The sequence below is a fragment of the Anopheles merus genome, chromosome 2L, assembly GCF_017562075.2.
Source record: "Anopheles merus strain MAF chromosome 2L, AmerM5.1, whole genome shotgun sequence".
NCBI lineage: Eukaryota > Metazoa > Arthropoda > Insecta > Diptera > Culicidae > Anopheles > Anopheles merus.
In genome coordinates, this window is record NC_054083.1 from 50252255 (window position 1) to 50268565 (window position 16311).

Here is a 16311-nt window from a genome sequence, read left to right on the forward strand (position 1 = left end):
GTGTGTTTGTGTGTCCGGGTTGGTAGAGGATAATGCCCGGGCTCTCGATGGTAGGTGGCGTGAAGCGGCGAGGGCAATAGACTTTTCTTCGATTGGCCTGTGTGGCGAACTTTCGGCCAGGAAAGGCCAATGACTGGAAAACGTGTAAGCGGAGGGGAACGAATGGGGTGGAATGGAGCTTTTCACTACTATTGATAGCCTTACACTTATATTGGGCAAGAAAGGATAAGATCGTTCGTTAGGACACAATAAGTTAACTTTTTGTTGAAAAATTGCAATGTTGTTAAATGAATTGCATAGCTTAAGGCGTTTTGCATCTTTTCGGACTGAAAATAGACTTATTTTTCGAATTCCTATTGGATCACTAATGCCACTACCTACGAAATAAGCAGTGGAATTTCGTATTGGTACATGTGGTAACATTATCCGATTACAGAAAACAGATAGGTGCGTTTTATTTCGTCCCTTTCGAAGTACTTGCCTGCGGTTCGCCCGGCTCGAGCGTTACCAGCACCACCATTTCGCCCTTAACCAGCAACTGAGGCACCTTGCGGGTGATTATCACATTCTTTTTCCCGTCCGCCGGGCGCACCTTCAGCTCGGGCAGCACGATCCCGAGCCGCCGCAACCGCTCGCTACAGTCGCGCGGCGCTTCCATGCTGTCCGGATGCTGGCGGTTCTCGCTGTACCGGTACTTGCGCCTCGTCCACGTTTCGCACACGTCGCTCAGCGCCAGATTCCAGTGCTTGTCGAACAGCTCGAGCACACCCGAAACGTGCCCCCGGACACCCTTCTGCTTGCGTATGGACACGCGCACCCGGTTCCGGTCCTCCATCCACCGCTGCAGCTGGCCCAGCGGCCCCTCGAAGCCTTTCTCGAGCCGGATGAAAATGTTCTTTGTGTGTCGGATAGACCTGACGCGTGTCACTGGCCCTAGCGTGTTGCGAAAGGGAAGAGTGGGCAAACTGGTAAAAACAAAGCACACATATGCACAACACAACCGACCGCCGCTTACCTTGCTCGGGAAGAAACCTTCTCTGTGGCATTTCGTTTTCTGCTAGCTTAGGTTTGTTTTGGGACGCTCGGATCTGTCTGATACGTGCCTCGTCGAACTTTTCCGTAAAGCCGCCCAACGTGAGTTGCTTCCCTTCCAGTGTGCTTACATTGTCGTGCAGGAGGGCCTTTGGAACCGGCACCTTGAGCTTGGCGGAATACAGAGCTTTCAGTGGATTGAATCGTTTACTCCCGACGTCCAGCTCGCTGGAACTGTCCGATTCGGACGTTGTGCTGTCCGTATCACTATTTCCCATGCTGTAGGTGGCAGTTTTTAGCAACGATTTAGTAACGATAGGCGGTACGAATTGAACAACACGAAACGAGATGTTTTGTACTGGCCTGACAGCTGGCCTGATCTGTCAAATGGGAATGTTTACGTCAGGGGTGAGCAACTCGTTCGAACACGATGGTGTGGTGAGATTATCTGTTTTATGATATTTTTGATTCCGTCTGGATGATATAATTATCACTAGAACGGTTTTATTCTAAGCTTTTCAACATTATGTATCGAAAGTGGAATCATCAAAATTAACAACAAAAATTACTCATGAACAACAAACAGCCAAGACACCAACCATGTTCGAAATTCCAAGAGCTCCATCATTGGGCATCAATTCGGCATTTTAAATTCAAATGCAATGATTTGAAAAGGAACGTTGTTGTTGTATGTTGTATGTTGTAATAGCACTTGTAATTGACGTAATTCAAACGCTTTAATGCTATTATTTCGATTTTAGCGACTAATTGAATTGTGTTGTTATTTTGGCGCTCCTACCACCCCTTATTAATTATGTTTATTTGTACAGCCCAATGTAAGCATACCTTTGGGTGAGTTTTGTTAACGAGATGGACCTAACAGGCTTATGTTTTTACGTAATTTTCGCCAATCGGTAAGTCCATGCCCAGACGAAAGGATTGAATTTCGAACGAAAGTAGCTATGCAATACTTTCGGGAACAAGAATCGTCTTGCGCTCTCCTTCAATGTCACCTGTTGAAGAAGATATCGAATTACAAGCTTTCGTCGTAGTTAAGTGACTGGCATGCGCGTAACAATCGAATTTTGTGTGGGAGTTTTGGAGCTTCGAATGTTTAAGCGAATCGATAACACATGTTTTACAATGTGTACGTGTTCAAAATGTAAGCTAAAATTATCTTTCTACTTTTCTCCAATTACAGATTGTTGCACTGGACAAACGAATCACTTCTATGATCGCTTGTTAACCCCCTTCACCTGGAATACTCCCGCCCTGTTGAACGAGCCCAGAAAATGATACTGCAGTTCCGTTGCGAGCCACATCTTGCCAACAACTTATCAAGCAAACCAACCAACTGCTACTCCAGCTCGCCTCCTCGAACAGCAAAGGCGACGGTCGTTGGCAAACATCGTACCATCGGCACAGCAACACCAAATGTCTTCAAGCTAGCAAAGCGCAACAAGCAATACAGTCTGCAGCAAACAGCGCGTATGGTGAAACTTTTACGCATCAGCGAGAAAAGCCTCACACCATTTACCTAACCTACCACCTGCAACGAGATCTGTGATAAATGATAATCGTTCTGAGCAAACGTACGTGTGATAAACGTGTCGAAAGTATATTTTTGTGAAACGAATTAGAAACGACCGTTACTGTAGTGGTGAAATGTGGTGAAACTAGAAGTTTGAAGTTAAAAGCTTTAGGTGATTTTAAGTTTGCGCGCGTGTGGTGAATATAATCAAGTGGTGAAAGCGTGTTTGTGTTCCGAGCGCCACCTAGGCGGAATCGTATGGAAGCTCGCAAAGGTGACCATACTGTGTCTTGGCTAAACAAGGTTGGTGAATACAAGTGGTGTGTGTGTGTGTGTGGTGAATAAGCAATAGGCGTTTTGCTGAAACCGTTCGAAAGTGAGAGAGTGTGTTTTAGATCATTTATTGTAATTGTGGCCAATGTACAGTGATCGGATCGTATTCGGATATAATTTGATTGAATAATATTGTACGCTGGCGTTAGCGAGCTTACGAGGTGGCTCTGCCATCGTGGCGATGCCATTTATCGACGATGAGTTGCTGTGGTCCCCGGACAACGATGGACGGATGGTGGATCTGCAAGCATGTCTGCAAACGGTATAATCGAAATTTCACTTGAATCGGTGGAAAAATAAACTACATTAATGATCTTTCCCCTTTTTGATTGCAGGAGAGCAACCAAGCCACGGCAAGCCAAACGGCCGAGCTGGCGAGCGAGTTGAACACACTGGAGGAGCAGCTGGAAAATGATTCGGACGAGCTGTTGCGGCAGCTGACCGAGAACACGTTCGAGTTGGAACAGTTCTTCCAGGACTTTCCTGCCACCGAGATAAAAGTCGTAAGTAGTATCGATCGTTTAAGGGGGAGATTATGCCCGAGATGTGTACTTTAATTTCCATTCCATTCACTTTGCAGGAGGAGAATAACAATGATCTTCAGCTAGACGAGGAAACGAACGGACAGATCTTCCTGCAGAATTGTAGCCAGTTCCTAACGTCGGCAGCGGCGGCCGCCCAGCTGAGCGCCCTCTCCGTCACCGAGCCAAACGATCTGGACGGTGGGCTGCAGCGGCTTTGCTCCGGTGGAAACGATCAGCTCGTTGGCAGTGGTGGACTCACCACGCAACAGCTGCAGGAGCAGATACTGCTCGCCCAAGCGCAAGGGTTGCTGCAGCAGAATCGCTTCAACAACTCGCTGCTCGCCGAAAAGCTCCTGCAGAACCACCATCACCATCAGCAGCAGCAGCAGCAGCAGCAGCAGCAACAGCTACACCTCCATCATACCCACACAAACAGTCAAAATGGTGTTACCAGCCTGGATGCTCTCGGCGTGCCGTCCAGCAGCAGCAGCGGCGGCAGCAACAATGGCAACAATCATCACAGCAGCAGCAATGGGAGCAGCAGCAGTAACGGTGGACGAGCAAACAAACCGCCCGACATCGTCATAAAAGGTAAGGGCATTGTTTTATTTCGCACCGGAAGAGTTAGGAAAGAAAAAAAGAGGTAGATGCAGGCACATGTTCTTCATTTGATAATTTCACATAAAAGTAGGTATTTGTATCATTAGCAAAATTTATTTCATTGGATTTCATCGCAACTACACTTGTTATGTTAAGCAAAAAAAAACAGAGATATTAGGCAAAAAGGCGTATCAGAGTTCATGTACATGCAACGGTCAAATTTTGAAAATCCGATGCAGTCGCATGTGAGCTGGTGGCGCCATCTATTGCTCGCTAGCGAAACTGTGCGTAGTTTGTGCTGCTGCCGTTATTTGAATGCTGCTTCCAAAGGAAGAGGTTTTAATTATCTTCTATAGTTTTTACCTGTTTTTAAATCAATTTTAAGAAAAAAAACACCTTTTGAAAATGCTGCAAAAAATCCCAAACCGTTAAGTAAACCACTTCCACTGCCCATTTTTGTCCACGCTTGGTGACATCGCAGCCCAAAACGAACTGTGCATATTGTGTATGATTGTGGGACTCTTTGTTCCTGAAAAAAAAATCTGCTGTTCAAGCATAATCATTCCACCCGACAACAACAAAGAAAACAAAAAACCGTAACCCACAATAATGCACCGAAACGGAAGCACGACCCGTTTTGAATTTGTTTTAGCCTCAGTGAAATGTGAAGCTTCCCTTCCCGGTGAGGGATCGAACCGGGGGGACATGTAAAGCAGAAGCTTATGCTTTCGCGGTGGAAGGCGTACATGTATTGTGAAGAATGTGCATTTTCACCTTGCGCAGTCGGTCCAGCGCAATTAGTAATTGATTTGTTTGTTGCTTCATTTGCCGTACGGCAATGTGAGAGTGACAAAACGCAATCGCGGATTGTGTTTGTGCTACTTTGTTCCTCGTTTTCGATGGGAAACGGCAAACGGGAGGCGTATTTGACGGTCAAGTGCAGTGGCCGCGCTGACGTTTCGCATTGCATCGGTCGGCAAAATTGGTTGCAATGCGTGAAAAGAAAGCACGGAGACGTTTGGGCACGTTGGGCGGGCATGGGGTGACGAGGAACTTTTGCCTCGCCAGTGCCAATGTTTGTTCAGGTTTCCGCAATCCGATCGTGGTGGGGTTATCGAGCGTGTCGCATAATGGGTGCAGACGGTGGGCAGAAGTGGATAAAACATGTGCTGTGGCTTTACTTTGAACCATTTGTACAATTATTGGTCTTAAGTCTATTTAAAAGTGTGTGTTACAAGAACAAATTTCACTTTCAAATGGATTAGCAAATCACTTTCAGCGCACCCAAATGCGTTGACTACCCTCTCATTCACGTGGCACACAAGTGGACAATCGAACCGTTGGGTCGTATTACGACTGAAACGGTGAAAAAACTGTCCTTCACCACATTGCCACACGCATGGGGCATGCCAGAAGGCAGGCACTGACTGTAGGGAAATGAGTTCGTAACAAACAAACAAACAGAAAAAGGTGATACCAGAAATCTGATTCCCTTTTGGATGGATGCATTCCCTGGGACCTGTAGCCCGTGGTGGATGAATTCTTTCGAGACACCTTCCCCAACCCGATTTAAATTTGAGCTCTTGAAAACATGGGTCATTGAACTTAATTAAGCAGTCGACGTTCTAGATAACGGACATCGAAAAGAGTCTGATTTTGCTGCAAAAATTTAACTAAATTATTGAAGTTTTGAGAATTATTCTAGGAGTATTTAGTGTGATTTTAAATACTTTTACGCTAGAGGGCGCTTTCACAAGACCCTCCTGTGCCATAAAATTAGTGTATTGCTTAAGTACCAACCATCCCAAATGAACCCAAATCACGCTAAATGCGATACAAATCAAAGGGAAAAGAACGATTCATAAATAACACACAACCGATTAACTCGCCTGCCCTACGGTTTACAGCACACAATCTGATCGTACTTGCCCCCAATTACTTTCAATCATTTCCATCCTCTTCGTTTGGGGGGGAAAAAAAACCCGCCCCGAAATGGACCACACTTCCCGGCGTGCGCATAATCATATGAATCGATCATTACCAAACAATCGGCACGTCCCTTGCATTGTGCCCGCATAGTCCGCAAGCTGGAACATGCAAAGGCCATGGCTTATGCAACCCGGTGTGTCTCGTACATGCCTTTTCACCGCTCTTTCTGTGCACTTCCTTTGCATCCATCCAGTGGTTCGGTTCGCTTCATTTACGTACAGAATCTTCACCCCTGCTGCCGCTGCCGAAAGTGGGTAATCGAAATCGAAAACGAAAGGAAGCGGTTATTACTTACTTTGCGCTTACATTGGCCGCTTGCGCCTCTTGCAAGCGAATGGTGGAATGAGAAGGAAACGGGCAAAAGGGAGGACGGGACACCGAAATGTGTGTCACGAAACCCGGGGATGGAAAACTGAAGAGCCCAAAATCAAACACACTTTCCATCGCTGCGACACGTTGCTTCCTATTGCGCGCACATTTGGCGCATTTATGTCATGCACTGCGGACAAAGGAAACGAACATGTCTTTTTAGGGTTCGGATTTTTGTCTGTTGTTGATCTTTCACTTTATCATCGCGCGCGATTGCTTCCGTTCCGGTGCCACAGTGTGATTCACTCCGACTATGCAACGGGCCGAATGTTTTTGCACGAATGGCATGTGCTGGTGGTGGACTCGGACGCTTTCGGACGACGATGGTGAGGGAAAGTGAAAAATTAACCATGACATTTAAACCAGTGGTGCCGTGTCGTTGGGTGTTTGTGTCGTGTGTCGTGCTCTTCCTCCTCCTGCTTTTCTAACTCCTCTACACAGCTTTGTTTCTTTTTCCTCGCCTTGCACGCGCTGTGTTTGGGTTGCAATTTTTCAGTGTCCTTTTACGGGATGTTGGGATGTTGGTTTTGTTCGTGCCTTTTTTTTGCTGGCTGAAATGTTTGACAAATCACTCGACGAAATGTAATTCCCGCTTGCTTGTGGTTGATTGATCGCTGAAAGCAATCGTGCATGGAAGTGTGTAGTTTTGACAACTGGTTCGGTTTCGTGCGGGATCGTGCTGCGTGCGTGAACCGCGATCGTTCGCGAGGGATTCCACGCTGGTTTGGAAATTGTGTCATCTTTCTGCACGCAATTTTCGCCTCTGGCAGGCCTGGTTGGCCCTTGTTGCATCATTGGAGGGACCGGGGGGAAAGTGACTGCGTAAAGTGGCTCATCGTGTGGTCAAAGGAAGGAAGAATGGAACTGCTCGAGGGCAGGTTTTTGGAGCGCAAAAAGAAAGGTTTTTTTTGGCAAATAATTACTAAAAAGCAATTTCGAGAAGGAAAAGTCTCCATAGTCAGTTTATTCCCACACTAACACTGTTCCCTCCATCATCGGTCTAACACTTTCGATTGCCTCATAGCTGCAATTACAAAAGAAGTCATCGTTAAAGCGTCCGTAAATCGTTGTGTCCTTTGTTGCTTGAAGCCGTCTCGCGGCATTAAGGGTTCGTTGTGCTCATCCACCGCTCCGGTCCAGCGTGCGAATCGCATCAACCGCTGTCCGTGTCCGTTAGGCGGTTTACCCCTTAACCTCTACCCAGGCGGGAACACACCTTAGCCGACGGTGTCGATCGATTCGGCATTCCGATTGAAGATGAGTTGGCTAAGGGCAGGCGTAGGCGCAGACATTCGTTCCCCCGGTGGTGGCCGCCGTCGCCACGGTGTGAGCTTTCGCAAACCGGGCAAGCCTGGCAAAATACTATTTGCAATAATTGGGGTCACCAGTTTTATGTTTTGTCGGGGACCGGGATCGCACAAGGGGGGGGGATTTTGATGTGTCATGTCGTATCGCGCACACCACACACGTGTTTTGGCAGAATGGCGGCCCTTTCTTGGGTGGCGGAACGGCTCTGCGCAAGACGGGGCGAAGCGTTGTGGGATCACTGTTGTGCGGTTGTGACATTTAACTCAAAACGAAGTTTCCTAAGCAACCGATGCTCCCCCCCCCAAACCGTGGCCTTGTGTGTGGAAGGTGCCGGCTGCTTAGCGGTGATTGTCGTTGCAGTGCAGCGCGTTGCTCGAAATCGAAAGGATAAAAAAAACGGTTCCCGTAACTGCGTGCCGTACAGTTTTGGTCCTTCGAGCCGGATTGGAAGCATTCGTTCGCCCGCTCGCTTGTCAGTCACAGGCGAACACATCGGGGTGGGTCCAATTTGTCATAAACGCTTCGTAAACGACATTATCACACTGGGACGTGTCGTGGATCTTGCATGAACTATAAAAAAGCGTACACCTCTCGCCATCTACGTAACAGTGCGAAGGAAATGCACATAATGCGACTTCCTTCGCCCACTTTGGGTGTGTTACTAAAATACCCGCTTTATACCCAAACACCAATACGGTGCTTTCGGAAGTTCCCTCCAGTTTGCAATATTGTCGCTCGTGTTTTTTTGTCACTGCCAACAACCAAACACCAGCCAACGAGCCCCAACGCCGAACGAACCAGCGAGCAACACAACAGAAGGGGTCTCCACTGGGTCATGGCTAACTGGCTGAGCGGATATTTTTACTTTTCGCTTTTCCACACCTTCCCCTCCTCGCACGATCAATCGATCAACGCACCAACACACGACGAAGGTGACTTTCTTTCCCATTGGATGAAGGGGAGGAGGAGGGGGGGGAGGTTTCGGGCTCAAAACTGAACCGACAAAAAAAAAAACCTGATCCTTCTCGATTTAGCAAAATAACACTAACCGGACCCAGTGACAGGACAGGTTGACACACTCCGGTGAGAGAAGAAGAAGAAGGGAGGTGGTTGAGAGTCATTTCCGATTAATTAATAAGTGACCCGCGTAGTATAAGCGACCACGCACCGTGCACCGTGCGTGTGTCTAGCTGCCCCGTAAAAGGGGAATCGCTGTGCGAGTGTGCGTTAATAAAGGCACAAATCACGGTTCACGGTCCACCGGCTCCGGTCGAATCCGGTCCGATCGATTAGTCGGCGTAATATCGGCGTATCGTTGAGATTAATCGAGTCAACGATATCCCGTTTCTTTGTTGAGGTGGTGGGCGACGGAGGCTTTGGGGAGGGCTGTTGGTGTTGGTGCTTGCGTATTATGTAGGTGAACGAGGGAGATTAGTGTAATGCATCGTCTTGTTGATGGGTTTATTTCGGGTTACAGCATAACATCGAGCATTTGTTTTGTGCTTTGGTTGTTTGTTATTGTTTGTTTGCTCTTCAAAACATGTGTTTTCCTTTGTTGTAGTTATTTAGCATTCACTCGAGCCTACTTATAAGTCTGTTGTCTGTTTAGGTGTAGTTTGATTAGCTTGTTTACTACTTTTTACTTTTTGTTGATGATTTTGATACGTGACTTTACTCATTTATTATATACTTTTTTTGTTCATTTCATTAACAAACACAGTACTTCTTTCAAATTACTTACTTTTATGAGTGATTTGCATTGTTTTAAATGTTTTGTTAGTTCAGTTAAGTTTACGTATGAGTGCATGCTTATAGTGTAGTAATTTATGCATTTTATGATTTGTTGTTTGATTGTGTTACTGAAACGGACTATTTTCCAAATAATTTCCCATATATTTAAACTAAAACAGCTCTCTTAATAGACGTTGAAGTCATGACTTTACCAATTAAGCAACTTTTGCGACTAACTCTCACTGACAGTGCATGAAATCGTACGAAAAGTGTACTCGCCTAACACACCGTGCGACGTCACCGAACAGCAGGAATTCCCGTTCAATTTCGTTCCCCTTTGGTGACAGGCCCACCTAATTTATGCCCCTACCAAGCGTGTGTCCAATCGTTGTGAAGGAATTTGGACATCACAGTTGGTGTATGTTTAGTTTTTCCGATTTGATTCGTAGGAGCTGTAGAGCTTGTTGAGGTCCGTTCATGCCCACCTGGAGTGTTCTTGGTTGAGAAACTAATGCAGATGCAGAAACCCGATCGTACGCATTTGGTATGCGTGTCGCATAGGGTTGTCGCGTTTTTCTTGAACCATTTAGAACCCGGGCCCCCCGATCAGCGGGAACTGATGCCGCGTTAGCGAAACGCGTCCACATCTGATCTTCTAAAGGTGCGTTCCACATACCGAGGCGCGTGTCCATTCGCGTGGTATCGATATCTTCGCACTGGATGTCTGGGCATGAGCGCATGGGAAGGGCACACGGTGCCTTCGATCTGTGTGCCAAACCCGCATAGAACCGTGGCTAACCGAACGCCGATAAAGGTCACGTGTCCTTTTACCTTCGCCAGGGGTTTTTTTTTGTGTTGTTTACCCCCTTTTTTCCACTCGCTAGTTTTGTCCTAGTTTTTACCGGTCACAGGTTGTGCGGTGTGTGTGTGTGTGTGTGGTTTGGTGTGGTGCGCTGTGCACTCACCCCGTGGTAATAAAAACGTTCCGCGCAAAGTTGCAGAAAACCTCCTGCATCCCTCCCAAACAGTACGATGGGAGTGTGATAAAAGCCAAACGTGTTAGACAGTCCGCTTGTCCAACGGTTTGGATGGTAATTGGATGCTTGTACCACACACACACACACACACACACACGCTGGGCACTGGTTTTAGTTGTGTTTTAGTTTGTTTATTTACTTTGAAATGCAGTTAATGGCAACGCTATCCAAGGGAGGGAAACATTGGCTTTGCATGCTTGCAGCTAGATGATGTCAGACCTGTCCGCCCCGATGGCCCAGACACGCCGCTACAGAGTGAGTGACGGTCTCGTTGCGGTGGGAAGTTATGCACTAAATTCGATTAATAAATCCACCGCGTGATGATCAGACTGATTTGCCTCGGTAAAGCTCAGTTTCAGGGAGCTTTCATTCGCCGCACACTTTGATAAACAACCAATGTTTAGGGCAGTCTGGGAAAGGGAGTGCAAAAAGCTACATAAAATCGGCAACTCTACAATACACGGGCGCCATAAAATAGCGGAAAAAACGTATCGTCTGTTGCAGCATTTGAAGCTGCTCTCGCTTAACATTATCCTGCACTGGGAAGAAAGCAAATGTTCGGGATGCAATGTAAATGACAAACCGCTCCGTGCAGAACAGAAGAAGCTCCCTTTTGGTTGGCCAGAGATCGAGGTCGATAAAACAGATAGTGAAAGTCTAGCCCACACAAAGGGAAGCGCGGTGGCGAAGCGTGGTGCGGGTTACTGAAGGTACGAAAATTGAAAATTGTCATGCAATCATTGTCTGGCGCATAGTTTTTATCGCTCTCTGTCGTTTTTGCTCGATAGGAAGTTCGTCGGGGACGGTGCACCGGGCGGTGTCACACTGTCATGTTTTGCTGTCAACCGCACAGGACACACAGGACACTGCACCGGAAAGCGGTTGGGTTGTGTCGTGTGTGTGTGCTCGGTATCGGTGGGCGTCAGTCCACCCAATATGGTTAACCTTTCCCCGGTCGAGGTGTAAAGCTGGAAGGCATCTCCATCGTCCCGCTTGTTCGTCAAAAAACTGGATGCTTTCGTGAGCATTCCTCCGGATGGCGATGACGGAGACGCGTCACGTTCCGGCTAGCAAACGGGAAAAATTTGAATAGTTCCCTTAATGCGAGTCGAGACCGTCGCGTTTGGCATATTATGCAAATTATTGGCAAGAAAACAAAAAAAAAACGGGAGCGAAAGAAAAGGAGCAAACACGGTGAGGCAGATTATCTCCCATCGAACCGGTTCGTTATCGGGCGGTTATCGAGTTTGGGTGGAGATCAGTGGGAATGGCTGGGAAGCATGATGATCGGGAACGAGTAAATGAAAAATTATAATAAAATCCAGTAAATATGAAACCCATCACACCGAAAACTGGATGCACTGGAAAGGATGGAAAGGATCTGCCAAAACTCCCAAACTCCTTACTCCAGGGACCGAGTGTGAACCAGCACCAGCTACAAGCAGGCAGCCCTGGGCAACAAAGGACCACAGCCAGACCAGCACAGCAAGCCAAAGCCAGTGAAAGTGGAATAATGACAAGAAGCAGACGAAAGCAATAAAATTTATGATCCACTACCGTACCGCAATCGCTTCCATAGCGCGCGCTCACACAGAACTTTCAGCTCAGAGCTCGAAGCAGCAGCAGAACGAAAGCAACCCCAAAACCCAACGCTGGGCGCCACGACCGGACGAAAAATGGGACACTACGAAGAAGAAACAAATGGATCGGAGCGAATGTTTTGACGCGATTTCGGGAGGGGGGGGGAGGGAGGAACAGGCGGAGACGCCAGTAAGGGATTAAGTTTCCAAGTGCAGTGGAAAGGGAGGAAAAGTGCATTTGGTGCGCGCGCGGGAACGCGCTAGGCATCGTTGTACTTTTTCGGGCTGGGGAGAAGGCTACGAAATTGATTAGAGACCCGGGAGAGCTCGAGCTCCTGTCCGCCGGTTGGTGACACCATTTCGCCCGGGGCTCATCGCGATCATTGACTGCAACGCCATCGCCGCACGCCAGTCATCGTCGTCATCGGACCAATGCCATTGCCACTGTGCTCGGGGAGGGTCTGGTGCTTTCGGTCGTCTGTGTAACACGAGCCCCGGGTTCGAGCTCTTTTATTCGCGGACGGTTTTGGTTTGGCAGACGGAGCCGTCACTCCAACAACAAAAATGGGAAGAAAAAAACAAGGACAAAAATGTCAACGGAAGGATGCGCGAGCTGAATTCGGGAGTGTGGAATGACAAATTCTGCAAACGCATCCTTTCGGTCTGCCCGGGACAGACCCCGGGACAGACAGGCAGGATAAAGGGGGAAGCCTGCAATTGGAACATCCGATTCATCCGTGTCGACAGCGACAGGGAGCCTTTTATTTCGCTTTCCCGCGTGGCAGGAGAGGAGCGGAGAGGTGGAGTTCCATTCTGCTTGAAAGTCTCGGTCTGGCGTCACCACCAGCAGCAGCAACAGCAGCAGCAGCAGTAGCATCACCAGCTATCGATGTCATTCTGGCAATTTAATAGCCATTTGGCCGTAGCCGTCGTCATTTAGCCCAGTGGGCACTTGGGTTTTATGACGGCCCGAAAACCCCCCCTTCCCGTTGACAGGGCGGCGTCTAGTGGTAGCAGGGCACAAACATCCAGACATTCCCGGGAAGAACATCCGGTGAGTGTGGTAGTTGCTCCCGGGCACTCCCTGGAGCGAATCCTTTAACGTTCGATGGTTAAAATTCTCGATTGGACCACTTTAAATTTTTACTACCAGGTTGCTGTGTGTGTGTGTGTGCATGTTTTTTACTCTCACTTTTTTCGACTTCATCCCAGTTTTTGGTGGAAAGTAGAAGGTAGAATGCCGGTCGCTTTGCTTTGTTTACGTTGGCAAATGGGATGGCATTTTTTGTTGTTGTTGACGGGACGAAGAAATTTTACGACCGTATCGTTATGGTGCGGTGAAGGAAGTGTATGAATATTAAGTAGCGATGAGATTGGAGAAGAAGTTCTGCTTCTTCGGGTTTTGGTTGCGCTGTGGCAAGAATGCAGTCATTTTTGATAGTTTTGTCTGTTAGGGAGTATGAGTGCAGGAGTTTGAAGAAGTTGCGGCATGTTTGTCGTGTAATGATTTTGTTTTTGAGTCTCGATCGTATCTTTTTCGGGGTTTTGAATTCAAGGCATCAAGTCTACAAGAAGGAACTCCTGCTGTGTCTCTGACATTCCTTCAAAATTCTATTTAGATTAAGAGTGTTCTTTCCAGTTGAAGTTAGATTTCCCACTTACAACAATTCCTAACATTGCACTTTTCAAATTGAAACGTTTTACCAGTTACACACGAAGAACCGACGCGCGCGTCCATCATCATCGCTCGAAGCTAAATCGAATTTTTATCACCATTGCCACAGTGTCACTGGGCAATCGAGAAGTTCATCCATGTCGTCATTTCGCTTGTGTTTGTCTGTTTTTTATTCCCCACGCACGACACAAAAGTCGCTCAAGCTTCCCGAGGACATGGACGACGCTGGAAATGATGGAACATCCTTAATTTTGTATGCCATCAAAGAAGGGAAGTCCTCGGTGTGAGAGAAAAACAAAAAAAAAACACAGGAACGAAAGCAAGAAGAGAACGCTCAGAATGCTCATCAATACAATGTCCCGACGCCGTCGTCAGCGTAATCGGCGGGTGATGTAATAAAGTTCGTCTCGGCTGCTTCCGAAGTTCTTCCGGCAACTGCGGGACGAGCAGCTCTGGGCACAGAGCAGATGTGGGGTGTGTGGTTGGCGATATATTTTATAACTCCATCAATCGGCCATCAATACACACACATGTGTAGAGCGTGCAACACCCTGGACAGCTTGTTCCCGGGGCGAGCGATGAACATATAACCGCGCCACACCCACACGGTTCTCAACCCCTTCCAATCGATCAGATTGACTGATTTATCGGTCGCTTGTTGTGAAGAAAGGGATCGAAGACACTGTACTATCATCACATGGCATCATCATTTTGTCAATCAGTCAAACTTTCGGCGCGGAGATTGGAGCGCTCGCGGACGACCGTCCGAGGAAAGGATGTCTAGATTAAGGAGCTTTATTGTTGTTGCGTTTGTGTGTGTGTGTGTGTGTGGCTGTCTCCGATGGTCACCCGATCAGTCAATCCCGTCAATCAGTTTCTCATTGAAGCTCACGCAGCGGGAACGTTGAGGAGCAGCAAAAGCAAAAGGAAAGCAAAACGACGCCCATTGACTGGGAAGTTATCGTACATGGCGCGGATGTACTCGACCATGTTGACGTGTGTGACGTGTACGGAGCGTTTCGCAAATCCATAACGAGCGGTATTTCACCAGTCTCATCAGAAAACGTCAAAAAAAACCCCAGGATCAATTGGTCACGTACTGCACGTCCCGGAGCATAAAGCTGACCATCCGAATCAAAGCAAGCGGCCCCTTCCCAGTAAAACGTCATCCAATTAGTACTACACTAACACTTACCACCCTTACCCAGGAGGTATTACTGGGTTTTGGGGGGGGAGTTTAGAGCAACACTTTCATCATCGTTGGGGCGGAATTTGATTAACTTTTGCCCGGGAGAGGCGAAAATAAAGTGTATATCCCGTCTGGATATCGGGTTGAGTGTGAGGGGAAGGCAAAAAAAAGGAGAAAAAAGCATGCAGCATGAAATATTTCTTCAAACATCGCGTGAAAGGGAGCGGAAAAACTGCAACACACACAGCAATCGGCAAAAAAAGAAACGAAGGAAAAGAGTGAAAAACGTGTAAACTTTGCTAAATCACTTGGCTTTTTTTGTTGTTGGGTGGGAAATGGGGAAATTTTGGCTCCCACCGAAACAAGAATAACGCCCGATCGGGACGGGACGATAGAGGAACAAGACTGATTTTGCCTTTCTTTCTTGTGAAGAAGCAGCAGCAGCAGCAGCAGGAGAGCATCCTGGCCTGGCCTGGCTGCAGGTATTGAAAACATTTATTTTCCAACCTCCACTCCACCCCCGGTTGGAAAGTTTTTCGTGCTTTATTTTTGTGTGGGAAAGTGCTGCTGCTACTGCTGTTGTTGGAAGCGCCCCCCGGGGAGCCTTTTTAGCTAAATTCGAACGGAAAATCTCGTTCAGTGCACATGATGATGAAGGTACGCTACCCGAAGGAAGGTGAAAAGCGGTTCGGTCGGAAGGAAGGAACACGACGACGACGACGACGACGACGACCCCGAAGCAGCAAGCGAACAACTTTTGTTCGGCAAGTTTGTTGGCCTCGTTCTTGTGTTGTGTTTTTTTGTTTTGCTGCTCTTCATGTTTTGTGCAGATGATTTTGTGGTTTTGGGGAATATTTTATCCTGCCGTACACACACAAACACACACACACACACCGATAGCAAGCAGTTTTGGCAGACAGTGAGATGAGCCCGGTGTAAAGAATATGCATCTTTCTTGCTGTTAACATTGCACACATTAAGTAAGATGTTAAAGACTTTGTTTGGTTTTAAAAATATTGAGCAATTATTTGGAAGTAAAGTTGTTGCGTTTTTTGTCAGCTCTTCCCCCTTTTCACAAGTGTATTGAACTCGGTGTCAGAACTTCTCAGAAGGAGAAATAACTGTTAGCAACTGCTGTACCGGCAGCGCAAAGGGACAGCAACGCTAAACAGGACGGTCCTTTCCCCTTGAAACGAGTACATGGGCACACAACACACACACAAGACTTACAAGTCTGGCAGGACGCAGGTTCACAGTACGAAGAGGATGTCTCTTCTTCGAGCTCTAAGCTGACAACGGTGTCGAGAAGGATCGTCTCGATCTGGCCTGGGGTTGGTTCTGGGTGGACATAAATCAGTCGCCAGTAACAAGTGCACCTCGGGGCATTGTCGGGGCGGGATGTGTTGTCTTTGA

At 47.5% G+C, this 16311-nt stretch overlaps 2 protein-coding genes across 2 annotated transcripts in view; one reads left to right on the forward strand and one right to left on the reverse strand.

Annotated features, from left to right (window-relative positions):
• The window catches only part of LOC121594241 (ecdysone-induced protein 74EF-like), a 188682-nt gene that overhangs the window by 19633 nt on the left and 152738 nt on the right, over window positions 1-16311 (forward strand). The window contains 3 exon segments of the mRNA XM_041917300.1: window positions 2234-3158; window positions 3232-3399; window positions 3477-4011. Of these exon segments, the coding sequence (XP_041773234.1) occupies window positions 3078-3158; window positions 3232-3399; window positions 3477-4011 (784 nt within the window). The 5' untranslated portion in view covers window positions 2234-3077.
• LOC121594243 (U7 snRNA-associated Sm-like protein LSm11) lies at window positions 431-1406 on the reverse strand. Its single transcript, XM_041917301.1, has 2 exons — window positions 1016-1406; window positions 431-933 (listed from the first exon to the last, which is right to left on the reverse strand). Exons 1-2 carry the CDS (start codon window positions 1308-1310, stop codon window positions 455-457), a joined length of 774 nt encoding a protein of 257 aa, XP_041773235.1. The 5' UTR covers window positions 1311-1406; the 3' UTR covers window positions 431-454.